This window comes from Eleutherodactylus coqui, chromosome 1 (assembly GCF_035609145.1).
Source record: "Eleutherodactylus coqui strain aEleCoq1 chromosome 1, aEleCoq1.hap1, whole genome shotgun sequence".
Taxonomy (NCBI): domain Eukaryota; kingdom Metazoa; phylum Chordata; class Amphibia; order Anura; family Eleutherodactylidae; genus Eleutherodactylus; species Eleutherodactylus coqui.
In genome coordinates this window covers 505,595,031-505,612,689 of record NC_089837.1, presented here as the reverse complement: position 1 = coordinate 505,612,689, position 17,659 = coordinate 505,595,031, and the positions used below count along the sequence as shown (strand labels likewise).

General features: G+C 47.9%; 1 protein-coding gene across 1 annotated transcript in view; it reads right to left on the bottom strand.

Moving 5' to 3' along the window:
• The window catches only part of LOC136614191 (leucine-rich colipase-like protein 1), a 63,442-nt gene extending 46,059 nt beyond the window's left edge, over positions 1–17,383 (bottom strand). The window contains exons 1-2 of the mRNA XM_066594104.1: positions 17,249–17,383; positions 1,989–2,105 (exon numbers count right to left, since the gene is read on the bottom strand). Coding sequence (XP_066450201.1) covers positions 1,989–2,105; positions 17,249–17,329 — 198 coding nt within the window. The 5' untranslated portion in view covers positions 17,330–17,383. The remainder of the gene's footprint in view (positions 1–1,988; positions 2,106–17,248) is intronic.
• Between the last annotated feature and the right edge of the window lie 276 nt (positions 17,384–17,659).

Here is a 17,659-nt window from a genome sequence, read left to right as displayed (position 1 = left end):
AGACACCCCCACACTACATTACCTATTTAGGTATCAAACTCTCTCTCTCCCTAGACTCACTATATAAATGGACCCCTGCACACACACACAATCAAAGCTGGTATGAAAAAATGGGACCAACCCACCCTCTCCTGGGTAGGAGAAATGCCATCAAAATGACAGTACCATCTTGCCTCCTCTACCTTTTCAGATGTCTCCCCATCATTGTTCCCAGCGCCAACCTAAAGGAAATGCAACAGGCAATCTTGGTATAACGAGAGACCCCACATCAAACAAAAAGTTATGCACCTCCATAAAAGTGTTGGAGGCCTATCAGTCTCTAATCTGCAAAAATACTTCTTGGCAGCCCAGTTGTCACAAATTCCCCCCATGTCCTCTGGCCTAAGGGTTCCTCTATGGGTAGAAATAGAAACATCTCTTATAGCCCCAATCCACCCAACACCTATTACCACTAACATACCATCTCTTTCTCATCTGGGGGAGGTGCAGATTCAAGTTCCTGCTGATGTCAAATATTCCCCCTTGCTACCCATTATCCTCAATCAAGTGTTTGACTTAAGTTCCCAAGAAAACAGCCTCCTATAGTGGTGAAACAGAGGCCTAACTTTATTCTTCCATTTCATGGCACAGTGCAAACTCCTTACACCACAAGAACTCCTAGATAAATACTGCATCCCAGGACGTCTCTGGATGAAACTATTACAAATATACAGCTTCATTTGAACCCTAAAAAGTAACAACAACCACGCTGTAAAGCCCACTGGCTTTGAAAGACTTTGTCTATGGTCCCCCCTTCAGTCCAGCGTGATACCCTCCCTGTACACCAATATGAACAAGCCAGCACTGGGAAGTAAGCTTCCATTTATGCTACGCTGGGAAACAGATCTAAACATCTCACTCTCCATACCTTGATGGCATCACTGCTGCACCTTTATATCAAAGAGAAGCCATCAGGTAACTCTTGCTGAAACATCATTAAAAATACTTCACAGGACATATTTGATTCCATCGATAATCCGCAAGTATTCCCCAAGTACTGCACCAAATTGTTTCAGGAGCTATAACTCCCTGGGGATGCCCTCTCACATATGGTGGACATGCCAGGGGGTGAGGTTCCTCTGGAGGCAGATGCCTAACCTTATATCCAGAGTCCTGGGCAAACCATTCCCCCTCTCTCCACCCCTTTGTCTCCTGGCTGACAAACCCATGGGGTTCAATGATCAACAGCATTACCTCTCGCAGTACACCTATATGGCTGCTGGAATATACATTGCCTCTTAATGGCTTTTACCCACTCTTCTAGTTAACCCAATTGTCGCCAGGGTTTCAAGAATGATGCTATATGGAAAACTGTCGGCCATGAGAGAAGACAAAATGGAGTTGTTCCTAAAAACTTGGCAACCATGGTGTGCTTCTTTGGCTATACCTGGGCTTCCCAGAGTACTCATTATGAGATAGAAAACAAGCAGAAGGAATGTGTAGAACGGGACATATGCCGAAACCGTAGTCCTAGTCTTAGTCTCACATTCCCCTCAAAAGAAGAGAAAGAAGAATTTTTAAAAATGTGACGGAAATAGTTTAGATTTCGTATAAACTGACCTGTGGAAGTTAATTGTTTAATTGTTTTGTTTTCACAGTGATATTTCTTTATTGCACCCCCTGCGAGGGGAATTTTCTAGCTGAACAGCTCGTAATAATTTGCATATTATTTCTCAATAAAACCAGTTGAACCAAAAAGTTTGAAAACACGTCAAAATAGAGCAGTCAGCACACAAAAATCGCGTTTTAGAAAATGTATTCGAGTGCAGGTCTGAAAGGCCCCATTGAAATCAAGGGGAGTGTTGTATCTCAATTATCGGGGCGTTCAAAACACTGCATTAATAACAGTATAAAGCACGTGTGTGAGAGTAGCCTAAGGCCGGCATGAACGGGGAATCGTACTAGTATGTCCTCTGCGCACCGTATAACAACCGGGAACAGGTACTCACCAGGCCGATACAGCTGAGATCTGGCAAGTCGCGTGGAACACATAGACCGACGCCCAAAAATCTGAAGCAACATCGGCTCCTACAGTCAGAACTTCTCGTACATTGATTTGCGAAGAGCTAAATGTAAAACAGAGAAAATAAATATTCAGTGAATTTGTTTATAAGTTTTCACATTTATTTCACATGAGGAAGTAAAGACGATTCATACTTGTCACCCCGGAATATCCTTAAGATTTCCAGGATTAAGGGAGATCTCTGGGATTCGCAGTTGTCAATTCTACCGCATGCTGCTGAAGTCTCTTGGAAGGAAGCCTTTTATAGAAGACTAGTAATTATTAGGACATTATAGCAGCAGTGTTTCTGGTGGCACATCACACATACAGCAGCTTGATTACCACACAAGACAAACACAGCTGGAACAAACACAGCAGGGACATCCCCACAGGTCCTTCAGCCTACCAGATCCCTGTGCTGCAGGTAGGTCAGTGTGTTCTGTCAAGACCGCTGAGTTGTGTCTGACATAATAGTGGCTTAGTTGTATTCTCAGTGTTTTAGGACCTGCCGTAATGGCGCCAGGGAGCGAAGCTATGGCGTAGCCAGGAGCAAGGCTATGATGTCACCAGAGGTGGGGCTATGAAATCGCTAGGGAGCCAAGCACTCGCACTCATACAAACAGACAAGTGGTCATTACATTTCATAATAACACAATACAGAAGCTGCTGCTGCCACATATAATAACTGACACAAGTGTCGGCGTCTATAAGAGAACAATAGCTTTTTAATGGCTGAAAACAACATAACTTGTAGCAGAAAGTTATTACAGACAAGTTAAACTTTGCTACATCTGTAGACGCCAACTCTACCAGAAAACCCAGGAGGCTCTTTGGAAAAAAGGAGACCTACCAGACTCCCCGGAGAATTGCCAAGCGTTCTGAAAGGGCTTGGGCTATTAGGCCTCCATCTCACAAGATGTATGATTCCCCTGTAAGGGCTCCAACCCACTGGTGAGATTTTCTTTCTTGCGCTGCGAGAGCACGAGAAAAATCTCGCAGCGCAAGAAAGAGGCCGGTATAGAACCGGCATATTGCAAATGGTTTCAATGGGGCTAGCGACAGCAGCGACAGCTGTGGCAGGAGTTTCCTTCATCCCCGTGGATGAAGCATGTAAAAATGTGACCTTAAAAAGACACCCAAAAAAGCCGTCTTAAAAACACAAGTGAGGAAATTTCAAGCTTTTTTAGTTATGTTTTTAGGGTCAGAAATGCTTCCAAAAAGGGTGTGACGCTGCCTATTCGCTCTTGCAGGTTTTTCTTTTTAGCTTTTAACTCCTTCCTCTCGCAGCTTGCTTTGATCTTATTGACAGCACAGTTTGTTTTTTTAAATCTGACATTTTTCATTAGGGTAAATGTCAGGAAAGGGTTAAACACTGTAAATGGCTCCTATGAAACGTGTGCATTTCTCTAAAGTTTCATTTTCATACTATTTTAGTGCTGTTTAACAACATCTATTTGGTATATGTGTTTAGATGGTATATACAGTGTGTGATATGTATACATGCGTGTGTGACATATACTGTATTTTCTGGACTAGAAGTGGTGGCGTCTTTTACTCTGAAGTGACCTCACCAAGCGTCTCTGCCTCTCTCTGCTGTGATCCTGCTCGGCTCTCTGACTGCTCCCCATCCTGGTCGGCTGATTCCCCAACACTAACACGAGAGACAGAGCCCCTCAGAGTCCTGACCATGGAGCTCGGCCTCCTATAGCGGAGGCGCCCTGTTTGTTTTCTCTCACACTCTGCAGCTGCTGGTGACGTTAACGGTACAACCTCCATTCTCCATCTGGCGGCATTGAGCAGCCTGCGCTACTTCTGATTGACTGAGCTACGGTGGCTCAGAGTTAATGCAAGTAAGCTGGGTTGTTGTAAAAAGGAGGGCAGAAGTATGCCTATTTTAGAGTAGGAGATGACAGCAATTGTATAGTTAAAGAATTACTGCGCCTGTTTAACACTGTAGTGAAATGTAACCAATTAGTTTGCTTTTAGATGGAAGAATGTCTCTGCGTGGATTCCTTTTGTTTTGGTTCAGTCTTTTAGAAACTATTCCAACTGGACACATATATATGGATGTAATAAAGTGTCTATGCTTTCTGAAGAAACAGCCAGGTGTCATTGGACTCTACCACATTTCTGGGGGATCATCTGGAATTTGGAGGGTCAGAAGAGGGTGATTTCACCTCCTGCTAGCTCTTAGGTTTTAAGACTGATTGACTGAGAGAGAAGATCCACTTGGGTGCCAAAGAGCTATTTGCTTCATAGCGGGAAAACACACTCCCAAAGATTCAGACTGTAACTGCGACGTATAGGAACCGTCAGAGGCATGGAAATCATAGACGAACAGGTGGGAATTCAAATTGTAAGGTAGGGGACCTACTGTTTGGTACGGCAGAAGTAAGAGACCGATCATCTTTTTAAAAACTGACTTCTTTTAGTAACCTTCATTGGCGAAGCCTTGTTCTTTATGGGAATGTTGGTAGGGTTGGAATTAGTAACTTAGAATTAGAGATGAGCGAACACCAAAATGCTCGGGTGTTTGTTATTCGAAACGAACTTCCCGCGATGTTCGAGGGTTCGTTTCGAATAACGAACCCCATTGAAGTCAATGGGCGACCGGAGCATTTTTGTATTTCGCCGATGCTCGCTAAGGTTTTCATGTGTGAAAATCTGGGCAATTCAAGAAAGTGATGGGAACGACACAGCAACGGATAGGGCAGGCGAGGGGCTACATGTTGGGCTGCATCTCAAGTTCACAGGTCCCACTATTAAGCCACAATACCGGCAAGAGTGGTCCCCCCCCCCCTCCCAACAACTTTTACTTCTGAAAAGCCCTCATTAGCATGGCATACCTTTGCTAAGCACCACACTACCTCCAACAAAGCACAATCACTGCCTGCATGACACTCCACTGACACTTCTCCTGGGTTACATGCTGCCCAACCGCCCCCCCCTCCCCCCCACAGCGCACACCAAAGTGTCCCTGCGCAGCCTTCAGCTGCCCTCATGCCACACCACGCTCATGTCTATTTAGAATTGCGTCTGCCATGACGAGGGACCGCAGGCACACACTGCAGAGGTTGGCACGGCTAGGCAGAGACCCTCTTTAAAAGTGGCGGGGCGATAGCCCACAATGCTGTACAGAAGCAATGAGAAATAGAATCCTGTGCCACCGCCATCAGGAGCTGCACACGTGGGCATAGCAATGGGGAACCTATGTGCCACACACTATTCATTCTGTCAAGGTGTCTGCATGCCCCAGTCAGACCGCGGTTTTTAATTCATAGACACAGGCAGGTACAACTCCCTATTGTGAAGTCCCTGTCGACCGACAGCATGGGTGGCTCCCTGGAACCCACCGGCGGTACACAAAAATACCCCATTGCATTGCCCAACACAGCTGAGGTAGTAATGTCGTGCTTAATGCAGGTGAGCTTCGGCCCACACTGCATGCCCCAGTCAGACTGGGGTTCTTTTCGAATGTGTACAGATGTAGTAAAAACTCCGTGTGCACCTACAGCATGGGTGGGTGCCAGGAAGCCACCGGCAGTACATAGAAATATCCCATTGCATTACCCAACACAGCTGAGGTAACGTCAGCTGTAATGCAGGTGGGCTAAAAATTCATTTGATTACACTGTAGGTGAGGGCCCACAAAAATTGCTGTATCAACAGTACTAATGTACATCCCAAAAATTGGCCATGGCCAGCCAAGAGGGCAGGTGAAACCCATTAATCGCTTTGGTTAATGTGGCTTAAGTGGTAACTAGGCCTGGAGGCAGCCCAGTGTAACGAAAAATTGGTTCAAGTTAAAGTTCCAACGCTTTTAAGAGCATTGAAACTTTTAAAAATTGTTCAGAAAAATTATTTGAGTGAGCCTTGTGGCCCTAAGAAAAATTGCCCGTTCAGCGTGATTACGTGAGGTTTCAGGAGGAGGAGCAGGAGGAGGAGGAGGAGGAATATTAGACACAGATTGATGAAGCAGAAATGTCCCCGTTTTGGATGGTGAGAGAGAACGTAGCTTCCATCCGTGGGTGCAGCCTACGTATTGCTTACGTATCCTTGCTGTCCGATGGTGGAGAAGAGAAGTCTGGCGAAATCCAGGCTTTGTTCATCTTGATGAGTGTTAGCCTGTCGGCACTATCGGTTGACAAGCGGCTACGCTTATCTGTGATGATTCCCCCAGCCACACTAAACACCCTCTCCGACAAGACGCTAGCCGCAGGACAAGCAAGCACCTCCAGGGCATACAACGCTAGTTCAGGCCACGTGTCCAGCTTCGACACCCAGTAGTTGTAGGTGGCAGAGGCGTCAAGGAGGACGGTCGTGCGATCGGCTACGTACTCCCTCACCATCCTTTTACAGTGCTCCCGCCGACTCAGCCTTGACTGGGGAGCGGTGACACAGTCTTGGTGGGGAGCCATAAAGCTGTCCAGGCCCTTAAAGACTGTTGCACTGCCTGGGATGTACATGCTGCTCAATCTCCGCACCTCCCCTGCTACCTTGCCCTCGGAATTGCGCCTTCTGCCACTAGCGCTGTCGGCTGGGAATTTTACCATCAGCTTGTCCGCAAGGGTGCTGTGGTATAGCAACACTCTCGAACCCCTTTCCTCTTCGGGAATCAGAGTGGGCAGGTTCTCCTTATACCGTGGATCGAGCAGTGTGTACACCCAGTAATCCGTAGTGGCCAGAATGCGTGCAACGCGAGGGTCACGAGAAAGGCATCCTAACATGAAGTCAGCCATGTGTGCCAGGGTACCTGTACGCAACACATGGCTGTCTTCACTAGGAAGATCACTTTCAGGATCCTCCTCCTCCTCCTCCTCCTCCTCAGGCCATACACGCTGAAAGGATGACAGGCAATCAGCCGGTGTACCGTCAGCAGCGGCCCAAGCTGTCTCTTCCCCCTCCTCCTCATCCTCCTCATGCTCCTCCTCCTCCTCCTGTACGCGCTGAGAAATAGACAGGAGGGTGCTCTGACTATCCAGCGACATACTGTCTTCCACCGCCCCCGTTTCCGAGCGCAAAGCAGCTGCCTTTATGCTTTGCAGGGAATTTCTCAAGATGCATAGCAGAGGAATGGTGACGCTAATGATTGCAGCATCGCCGCTCACCACCTGGGTAGACTCCTCAAAATTACCAAGGACATGGCAGATGTCTGCCAACCAGGCCCACTCTTCTGAAAAGAATTGAGGAGGCTGACTCCCACTGCGCCGCCCATGTTGGAGTTGGAATTCGACTATAGCTCTACGCTGTTCATAGAGCCTGGCCAACATGTGGAGCGTAGAGTTCCACCGTGTGGGCACGTCGCACAGCAGTCGGTGCACTGGCAGCTTAAAGCGATGTTGCAGGGTGCGCAGGGTGGCAGCGTCCGTGTGGGACTTGCAGAAATGTGCGCAGAGCCGGCGCGCCTTTACGAGCAGGTCTGACAAGCGTGGGTAGCTTTTCAGAAAGCGCTGAACCACCAAATTAAAGACGTGGGCCAGGCATGGCACGTGCGTGAGGCTGCCGAGCTGCAGAGCCGCCACCAGGTTACGGCCGTTGTCACACACGACCATGCCCGGTTGGAGGCTCAGCGGCGCAAGCCAGCGGTCGGTCTGCTGTGTCAGACCCTGCAGCAGTTCGTGGGCCGTGTGCCTCTTATCTCCTAAGCTGAGTAGTTTCAGCACGGCCTGCTGACGCTTGCCCACCGCTGTGCTGCCACACCGCACGACACCGACTGCTGGCGACATGCTGCTGCTAACACATCTTGATTGCGAGATAGAGGTTGCGGAGGAGGAGGAGGAGGGTGCTTTAGTGGAGGAAGCATACACCTCCGCAGATACCACCACCGAGCTGGGGCCGGCAATTCTGGGGGTGGGTAGGACGTAAGCGGTCCCAGGCTCTGACTCTGTCCCAGCCTCCACTAAATTCACCCAATGTGCCGTCAGGGAGATGTAGTGGCCCTGCCCGCCTGTGCTTGTCCACGTGTCCGTTGTTAAGTGGACCGTGGCAGTAACCGCGTTGGTGAGGGCGCGTACAATGTTGCGGGAGACGTGGTCGTGCAGGGCTGGGACGGCACATCGGGAAAAGTAGTGGCGACTGGGAACTGAGTAGCGCGGGGCCGCCGCCTCCATCATACTTTTGAAGGACTCCGTTTCCACAACCCTATACGGCAGCATCTCAAGGCTGATGAATTTTGCTATGCGGACGGTTAACGTTTGAGCGTGCGGGTGCGTGGCGGCGTACTTGCGCTTGCGCTCCAACAGTTGCGCAAGCGACGGCTGGACGGTGCGCTGAACTACACTGGTGGATGGGGCCGAGGACAGCGGAGGTGAGGGTGTGGGTGCAGGCCATGAGGTGGTAGTGCCTGTGTCCTGAGAGGGGGGTTGCATCTCAGTGGCAGGTTGGGGCACAGGGGGAGAGGCAGGGGTGCAAACCGGAGGCGGTGAACGGCCTTCGTCCCACCTTGTGGGGTGCTTGGCCATCATATGTCTGCGCATGCTGGTGGTGGTGAGGCGGTTGGTGTTGGCTCCCCGGCTGAGCTTTGCGCGACAAAGGTTGCACACCACTGTTCGTCGGTCGTCAGGCGTCTCTGTGAAAAACTGCCAGACCTTAGAGCACCTCGGCCTCTGCAGGGTGGCATGGCGCGAGGGTGTGCTTTGGGAAACACTTGGTGGATTATTCGGTCTGGCCCTGCCTCTACCCCTGGCCACCGCACTGCCTCTTGCAACCTGCCCTGCTGCTGCCCGTGCCTCCCCCTCTGAAGACCTGTCCTGTGTAGGCGTTGCACACCAGGTGGGGTCAGTCACCTCATCGTCCTGATGCTCTTCCTCCGAATCCTCTGTGCGCTGCTCCCTCGGACTTACTGCCCTTACTACTACCTCACTGCAAGACAACTGTGTCTCATCGTCATCGTCCTCCTCACACACAGAAAGTTCTTGAGACAGTTGGCGGAAGTCCCCAGCCTCTTCCCCCGGACCCCGGGAACTTTCGAATGGTTGGGCATCAGTGACGATAAACTCCTCTGGTGGGAGAGGAACCACTCCTGCCCAATCTAAGCAGGGGCCCGAGAACAGTTCCTGGGAGTGTTCCCGCTCCTGAGCAGGTGTCATTGTAGTGGAGTGAGGAGGCTGGGAGGAAGGAGGAGCAGCAGACAGAGGATTCGGATTTGCAGCAGTGGACGGCGCAGAACTGCGGGTTGACGATAGGTTGCTCGAAGCACTTTCTGCCATCCAGGACAGGACCTGCTCACACTGCTCATTTTCTAATAACCGTCTCCCGCGTGGACCCATTAATTGGGCGATGAATGTGGGGACGCCAGAAACGTGCCTCTCTCCTAATCGCGCAGCAGTCGGCTGCGACACACCTGGATCAGGAGCTCGGCCTGTGCCCACACCCTGACTTGGCCCTCCGCGTCCTCGGCCGCGTCCACGTCCTCTAGGCCTACCCCTACCCCTCAGCATGCTGTATTACCAGTGATTTGATTTCACAGGCAGGAAATAAATTGGCGCAAGACTGCAGGCCAAATATAATTTTTTCCCTTTTTTGAAAACGAAAGGCCCCACTGCCTCTATTGAATGAATAATCTAAGTTTAATAACTGTGCTGTGTCCCTGCTAATGTGTCACAGAACTTGAGGGTAGCAGAGTTATTAACTCTGGCAGAGCAGGTATTGTTTTCCCAATTAAGGAAAGCAAATGGCGAAGCCAGCAGTAAACCGTAGCTGGGTGCGTCTGATTTTTTAACGTTGTACACGCAGCTCACACGTGTCCACAGCCCTTAGGACGGACAGAGGCAGGACAAATAGAATTCGTTTACCTTTTTTTACACCAAAAGGACCCACTGCGTATATTCAATGAATAATAACTGTGTTGTGGCCCTGCCTACACAATTCTTTCCCTGTAGTATCAATGGAGGGTGCAATGCTCTGCAGAGGCGATTTTGAGAAACAAAAAAATATGCAGCACAGCTAACAGCAGCCTGGACAGTACTGCACACGGATAGAAGTGGCCCTAGAAAGGACCGTTGAGGTTCTTGAAGGCTACACTCACTCCTAACACTCTCCCTGCCTATCCAACACTTCTGTCCCTAATGCCGGGTGCAACGCTCTACAGAGGCGATTTTGAGAAAAGAAAAAAAAAGTCACTGCTAACAGCAGCCAACACACAGGTATTACTGGCCCTAATAAGGACCTTTGGGGTTCTTGAAGCCTACACTAACTGCTATTTCTCTCCCTACAGCAGCTCCGGTACCAGCAGCACTGTCCCTCATCTAACTCACAAGGCATCTGAGGCGAGCCGCGGGAGGGGCCGACTTTTATATTCGGCGGACACCTGATCACCCCAGCCACTCACAGCAGGGGGGTGGTATAGGGCTTGAACGTCACAGGGGGAAGTTGTAATGCCTTCCCTGTCTTTCAATTGGCCAGAAAAGCGCGCTAACGTCTCAGGGAAGGAAGTGAAAGTAACCGGAACACCGCATGGTGTTCGTTACTAATAACGAACATCCCGAACACCCTAATATTCGCACGAATATCAAGCTCGGACGAATACGTTCGCTCATCTCTACTTAGAATAAGTTAAGGATTTGGTGTATTTGGAGCTGTTTCCAATTGTTTTCGCTGTGTCCTTATGGGGTGAGTTTTTGAAAGATAACAAGGTCTGTTTTCACTGCACTAATTAGGACGTGGTTCAGGCCATTACCAATTTGGCGGCATCTTCTTCCCAATGGTGAATTTATTGTGACATGCGGTATTACAGGCACTGTTATTAAACATGTGGGTAGTGGTTGTGCATATACCAGGCGTACAAAATTTAATAGTGAATACTCTCTCTCGTTTTCAGTGTGAGCAATTCCGAAAGGTGGTCCTGAGCAGAATGTGTCCGGCTTGGCTTTGGAAACTGGTTGGCAAGTAGCGGAGCACCTAATAAGTGGATAATTTTTGAACAGAGTACAAGGAGAGCATACAAAGTTGCGTGGCGGGAGTAGAAACAGCGGGTCGAGATGTTAAGCGACATAAGGACCAATAAGGATAAAGAAGGAGCTGTTTTGCAGTGGTTTGGGATTGTGCATATGTTGGGTGTATCTGTGGCAATGGTAAATCAATTTTTGGCCGGCCTGTCTCTTGGTTTTAAACTTACGATGTTTTGGGATGTGATAGGCCTTAGAAGGCTTTCAAAAGAAAAAAATTAAGCCCAGATAAACGTAGGCCTGTGTCGTTTTCAGTTTTTGAAAGAGGTGGTGGTTGCATTGGAAATAATCTGTGCGGGGCGTTTCGAGGGGGCCTTGTTCTATTTGGCTTTTATGTTAGCATTTTTTTGAGCATTAAGGTTGGGCGAATTGGTTTTGCCTAGCAAGAAAAAAGGGAGGAGACTACTAACAGAGGATGTGAGAGTTGGGGAAGAACAGCTTGAGTCTTTTATATGAAGGTCTAAGACAGACCTAAAAGAAAAAGGAAGAAGGGTATTGATTTGATAGGTTCATAGGGTATAGATGAGCCTTGTTGCATGTTGAAAGCACTATGACGAGTTGGCCAGGGTGAGGATGGGGCAGTTTTTTATGACATAGGTCTTTCCTATCCAGGTTTCAGTTTGTGGTGGTTTTTCAAAAGGCCCCATCGCACCTCAGCTGGGACAGTACTAGTTTTGGGCCCCATTCTTTTTGGATTGGGGTGGCGATAGAGGCTGCAAGAGGGGATCTGAGTGTTGATGTAATTAAGAGGAGTGAGAGATGGCAGTCGGGAAGGTTTAAATCTTATATTTAGACCACGGTGGTCATGAAGTGGTCTGGGAATTTAATGAGTAAGGTTCATTTAGGGGCGGAGGAATTTTTTATGTTGCTATGGTTGCCTTTGTTTTCCCTTTCAGATCAGCGACAGGCCCTAGTAGAGATTCTGGGGCATTCATATGTGTATTTGGGTGGGGAGAGAGCAAAAGTATGATCAAAAAGGAGACAGTTGGGTTTTGAAGAAAGATCGGCGGTGTTGTGATGCATAGGAATACGAGGAGTGTTGTGATGGAGGGTTTTGCACGAGTTTCATCATTTTGTGGATTTGGACAGGGCACCAAATAATCTGGTGCTGCATGCAGGCAGGAACGATTTAGGTAAGAGGCCTTTTCGCTAGGTATCTTGAGATATCCGGTATGATATCCTACATTTCCAGGGTCGGTGGTTATTTATTTATTTAATAAAGTGTGAATTAAACTGAATAGGGAAGTTTCCAGTTTTGTGGCAAGAAATGGGGGTATGTGGATTTAGAAAAAGGCCAAGGCAATTTTTGGGAGATTGATGGTGTTCACCTAAATGAGGTGGGCAGCGCAGATCTGAGGTGGTCAGATCGTGTTTGCAGTAGCGGGTCCTTGGATTTAGTCACAAATTATTGGTTGGGGGGGGGGGGCAGGGGCTGGATAGCCACCATCCCCCTTGGTTTATCTCTGGTTAATATTGGGTCTGTAGCCTCCAAGGAAATATTATTAAATGACTGGTAAATAAGGATTTTTTATATATTTCCAATCTGTGTATCTTTTTGGTGTTGGAATGAGAAGGTGACAGATGTCTGGACTCCAAGGACCTCCCCTCATATTGGAGGGGAAGATTAATTCAGGGTTATGATTATTAGTAATGAGTGAATAAATGTTTTTGTCTTGTAATAAAATTGTCTGCTTATCCAGGGAAAGGTGTATTTTTATGAATTCAAGCTACAGCAAGTAAAGGAACCAGTCTGTTATACCCGGGTCATGTCTATGGGCATGGCTAGCAGGATGGTTTATTTTCCTCCTCATACTATGAATGGGGGATTAGTTAGTGAAAGCAACAGTTTTTTTTAACTTTCATGTGATTGCCAATATCTATTGGATAATGGCGATCACGTGATCAGAGACCACTCACAGCGGTCCTTGGTCACTGCCCCAGGGCCCAGTAGCCAGGACATTTTAAATTTCACGAGTCCTCGCCAGCTTCTGCGCTTGCATCCGCCATTTTGCAGATGGGTGAATGGGTCGCATCCAAGCTGGGGAGAGGTTTGCTGATAAGGATTAGAGATGAGCAAGCATACTCGCTAAGGCTAACTACTCGAGCGAGTAATGCCTTATTCGAGTATCTGCCCGCTCATCTCTAAAGATTCGCCTGCCGGCGCAAGTGAGAGGTGAGTTGCGGCGGTGACCAGGGGGGGAACAAGGGGGAAGAGAGGGAGAGAGAGAGATCTCCCCTCTGTTCTTCTCTGCTCTCCGTCGCCGCTCCCTGCACCCCGCCGGCAGACGAATCTTTAGAGACGAGCGGGCAGATACTCGAATAAGGCAATACTCGCTCGAGTAGTTAGCCTTATCTTGTATGCTTGCTCATCTCTAATAAGGATCCCATCAGGGGACATCACCAGAGGCCTGAGGTAAGTAATTTCACCTCTCCTCACGGTTTGTATCTGTGTCGGGAGATGAAACTTTAGCTTCTTTTAATTTTACGTGACCGCTGTTATCAATTGGATAGCGGCAATCATGTGACCAAGGGCTTCCTACTGCCTAATGCGGCCCCGCATGAAATCTTCAGGCTTTTGGATACGTTTGGTAACCAGGAGCAGGGAGATTTTAAATTACTCCGGCAATTCACGGCTTTTGCACATGCCAAGTTAAGGTCCGTGGATAAATCTGAGGGTCTTAAGTGGGGAATTTCATCTCCCCTTATGGATATGATCCATAACAGAAGAGGAAACTTAAACTTTTTAAACTTTCTTTTTTTCTGCAGTTACACTTTCTTCTTTACTTTTACATGATGAATAGAGACGAGCGAGTATACTCGCTAAGGCACATTAGAGACAAGCGGGGAGATACTCGGCCAAGGCACTGCTCGCTCGAGTAAAGATTTGGGGGCCGCCGCGTATGACAGGTGAGTTGCGGCGGGGAGCAGGGGGGAGCGGCAGGGGGGAGAGGGAGAGAGAGATCTCCCCTCCGTTCCTCCCCGCTCTCCCTCGCCGCTCCCCGCTGGCCCCCGAATCTTTAGGAACGAACGGGGAGATACTCTGCTAAGGCACTACTCGCTCGAGTAATGTGCCTTAGCGAGTATACTCACTCATCACTAATGATGAATAATGCCGATCATGTGACTGGGAATCGCATACAGTGACGGTATAACGACATGTTGCCTTTAATTGGACATCAAGGCACATGTAAGTAATGCTTATGTCACAATAGACAGCCAATGGGGTGCTCGGAACAAGAACACATGACTCCAGAGGCAAAATACAATTATAAGGAAACAAAGTAACAATGAAAAGTCCAGTCGGCGGTTCAAATATGCATCCAAATGCCTATCTAACAATAAGCTTGAGGAGATGATCTCCACCCCATAATGGGCGGTTAACTCTTTCAATACCACAGACTTGTAGAGAGGAAAAATCTCCTTTATGAACCAAAAAGAAATGCGATGAAACGGCCGATACATTCTTCCTTCCAGCGTGTTCACTATCAGATCTGTGTCTCCTTATCCTAGTTTTTAGTTTTGCACATGTTGCACTTGGCAGGACAGACGTGATGAGATAAACCACAGAAGTCGGATTACAGTTTATATATTGACTTATGCTGAAAGGTTTCATCGTGACACAAAGTGTTTTGTAGTGTGAACAACGGAGCAACAAATCCATCTGTTCTGGCCACATTTCACACAGCCCGAGGGTGGGTTCACACAAGCGTGTTTTGTGCATACTTAGGTGCGTACGTATGTGTGCACCTAGGTACAAGCAAAAACGCGCGTGAACACAGCTGCGTGCTTGTTGTCGTTAATAGGGCCGCGGCTGCTGCCAGCGGTTCTATTGAAAGCAATGCTCTGCCGGCACCCCTGCATTCTTTTTCAGAGAAGGGCTTTACATATAAGTCATTCCCGGAAAAAGAAACATTTTAATGCAAAAATAAATAAAAAAACGTACCTCTCTGCCGCTGCCGTGTCCCCTGCGGGGATGAAGAACACATCAGCCGCATGAGGCAGATGTTTCCTTCACCCCCACTAGTTAAAAGAATTCCCTGCTGCTACATCTACCACATCAGATGCAGCAGAGGAATTCTTCAATTCTCAACCGCAGCTGTCACAGATGACAGCTGCAGTAGAGAATCCTGCTGCCCGCAGCCCCATCAATGGCTTTTCAGGGAAGGGTTTCATAAGCTAGCCAAACCACAATCAGAGGTACCAGCAGGCGGGGATTTTAAATCCCCGGCTGCTGATAGCTCAGCAGCGCTACAGAGCTGGGGACAGCGGCAGAAGTTGCCGCTGAGCCACGGCAGTTGTCAATGGCTTTTCAGGGAAGGACTTCATAAGCTCTTCCTGAAAAGAGTGTTAAAATAGTGGGGGAAAAAATTAATAATACTTACCTGCCGGGGCTTAGCCGCGGCTTGTACAGCTGTCCCCGACTCTGTAGTTCTGAACTTTCAGCAGCCGGGGATTTAAAATCCCCGCGTGCTGGTAGCTCTAATTGTGATTGTGATTGGCTGAAGCGCTCAGCCAATCACAATTAGAGCTACCAGCAGGCAGGGATTTTAAATCCTCGGCTGCTGATAGCTCAAAACAGCAGTGACAGCTGAGAACTATAGAGTCAAGGACAGCGGCAGAAGTTGCCGCTGAGCCCCGATAGCCTTCAATGGATTTTTAGGGAAGGGCTTACGAATACTGTTAAAAAAAAAATAAAAAAATACTCCACTGTCGGGGCTCAGCCGCGGCTTCTGTCGCTGTCCCCGACTCTGCACTGCTGTTTTGAGCTATCAGCAGATGGGGATTTAAAATCTCTGCCTGCTGGTAGCTCTGATTGTGACTGGCTGAACTGCTCAGCCAATCACAATCAGATCTACCAGCAGGTGGGGATTTTAAATTCCCAGCTGCTGATAGCTTAGAACTACAGAGCCGGGGACAGCGCCAGAAGTTGCGGCTGAGCCCCGGCAGCTGAAGAGAGGCGAGTATTGATTTTTTTTTTTAATACACTTTTTTAAATCGCTTTTCAAGGAAGGGCTTATGAATCCCTTCCCTGAAAAGCCATTGACGGTGATGCCGGCAGCAGGATTCTCTACCACAGCTGTCATGTGCTGTTGAGAATTGAAGAATTCCTCTGCTACATCTGCCACAGATGTGTTCTTCATGCCCACAGGGGTCACGGCAGCAGCAGAGAGGTAAGTTTTGTTTTTGTTGTTTGTTTTTTTTACACAAAAATGTTTCTTTTTCAGGGAAGAGCTTATATGTAAAGCCCTTCCCTGAAAAAGAATGCAGGGAGCCAGCAGACCATTGTTTTTAATGGAGCCGCAGGCAGCAGCAGTGCCTCCATTGAAAACAATGCGTGCATTTCCAATGGTGCACGCATGTCCTATCTTTGCAGGCACACACCTGCAAAGTACGAACGTGTGAACACACCATAGGGAATGCATTGTTGTAAATACAAGCGTGTTTTTGTGCATGCGTATGAACGCACAAAAACACGCTTATGTGAACCCACCCTGAATACTGAAGCCTGGAGGACGGTTCAAACTGATGGTCAATAATCATACTGATTGATAATAAATGTCGCACGCTGTGAACTTTTATAGCTACAAATTTACAGCCGAAATCAAGAATTCTGGCAAAATCCCCGTCAGCATGCAATAAAGGAAGATATTTCTGCATAATCTGACAGATAGAGGGATATTCTACACTATATGGGGGTGAATAGATCATCATGCCCCCCATGGATGTGGTTTAACTCTCAACAAGCCAGTATAATTTTTTTCAGAAGAAATTTTTGGGCCCCAAAACATCCATTGTGGGTAATTGTGATGCTGTAATCTCTCCATAACTTATTGTTCCTCCATCTGGTGGGCCAAATCAGAGGAACAATTTGCTTGTCACGCAGCAATTCTCCCACTGGGACACTATTACACACATGAATAGGATGACATGATATGGCATATAATATAGTGTTACCAGCAGGCGGCTTGCAGTAAGTGGACGTTTCCACCAGAGACCGCATTGCATTGCCTGAAACCATATTAGCAAATGTAATGTCCTGCAGCTACAAGTGGAGGGATCTGCTCCATGCGGAAATGGTAATCTGCTCAGGAAGGTTTATAGCTGGTAAATTAGAGCAGTGAAAAATAGCTTTTTTAGTTTTTGCAAGAAATATCCCCTATTGTTAACAGAGAGAAGCTGCATATAGAAGCCTGAAATATCTACATAAATGCAAATATACAACATAGGAAATACATAATGTGATATAAAGAATACACCTTACCTCTAACTGAGACTGTGCGACCTCAAAGCAGAGCGATAGGCACACAAACAGCAAGATGGACATAATGCTATGCTGTGCCATATCTGTAGTGATGGAAGCTGCAGCAGAAGATTGGAGTGTTTACCCAGCGAGCCAGCAAGCAGACAGGGAGACTGAAGAATGCTGGGTGTAGATGGGACATATATAGTTCCCTCAGTCACACGTCACAAAGATATATGATGAGGAAGAAGGTAAACGCCCCGGAGCTTACTGTCACATGCTGCATCCAGCCTCCTCATCCATTTACTAAAGTCTATAGATTTCTTGGCTATGTACGTACTGGGCAAACAAACACGTGAAGCTTCATGGCCACGTGTACTTATACAGTGTTTCCCTGAAAATAAAATCCTGTCTTATGTTATTTTTGCCCCA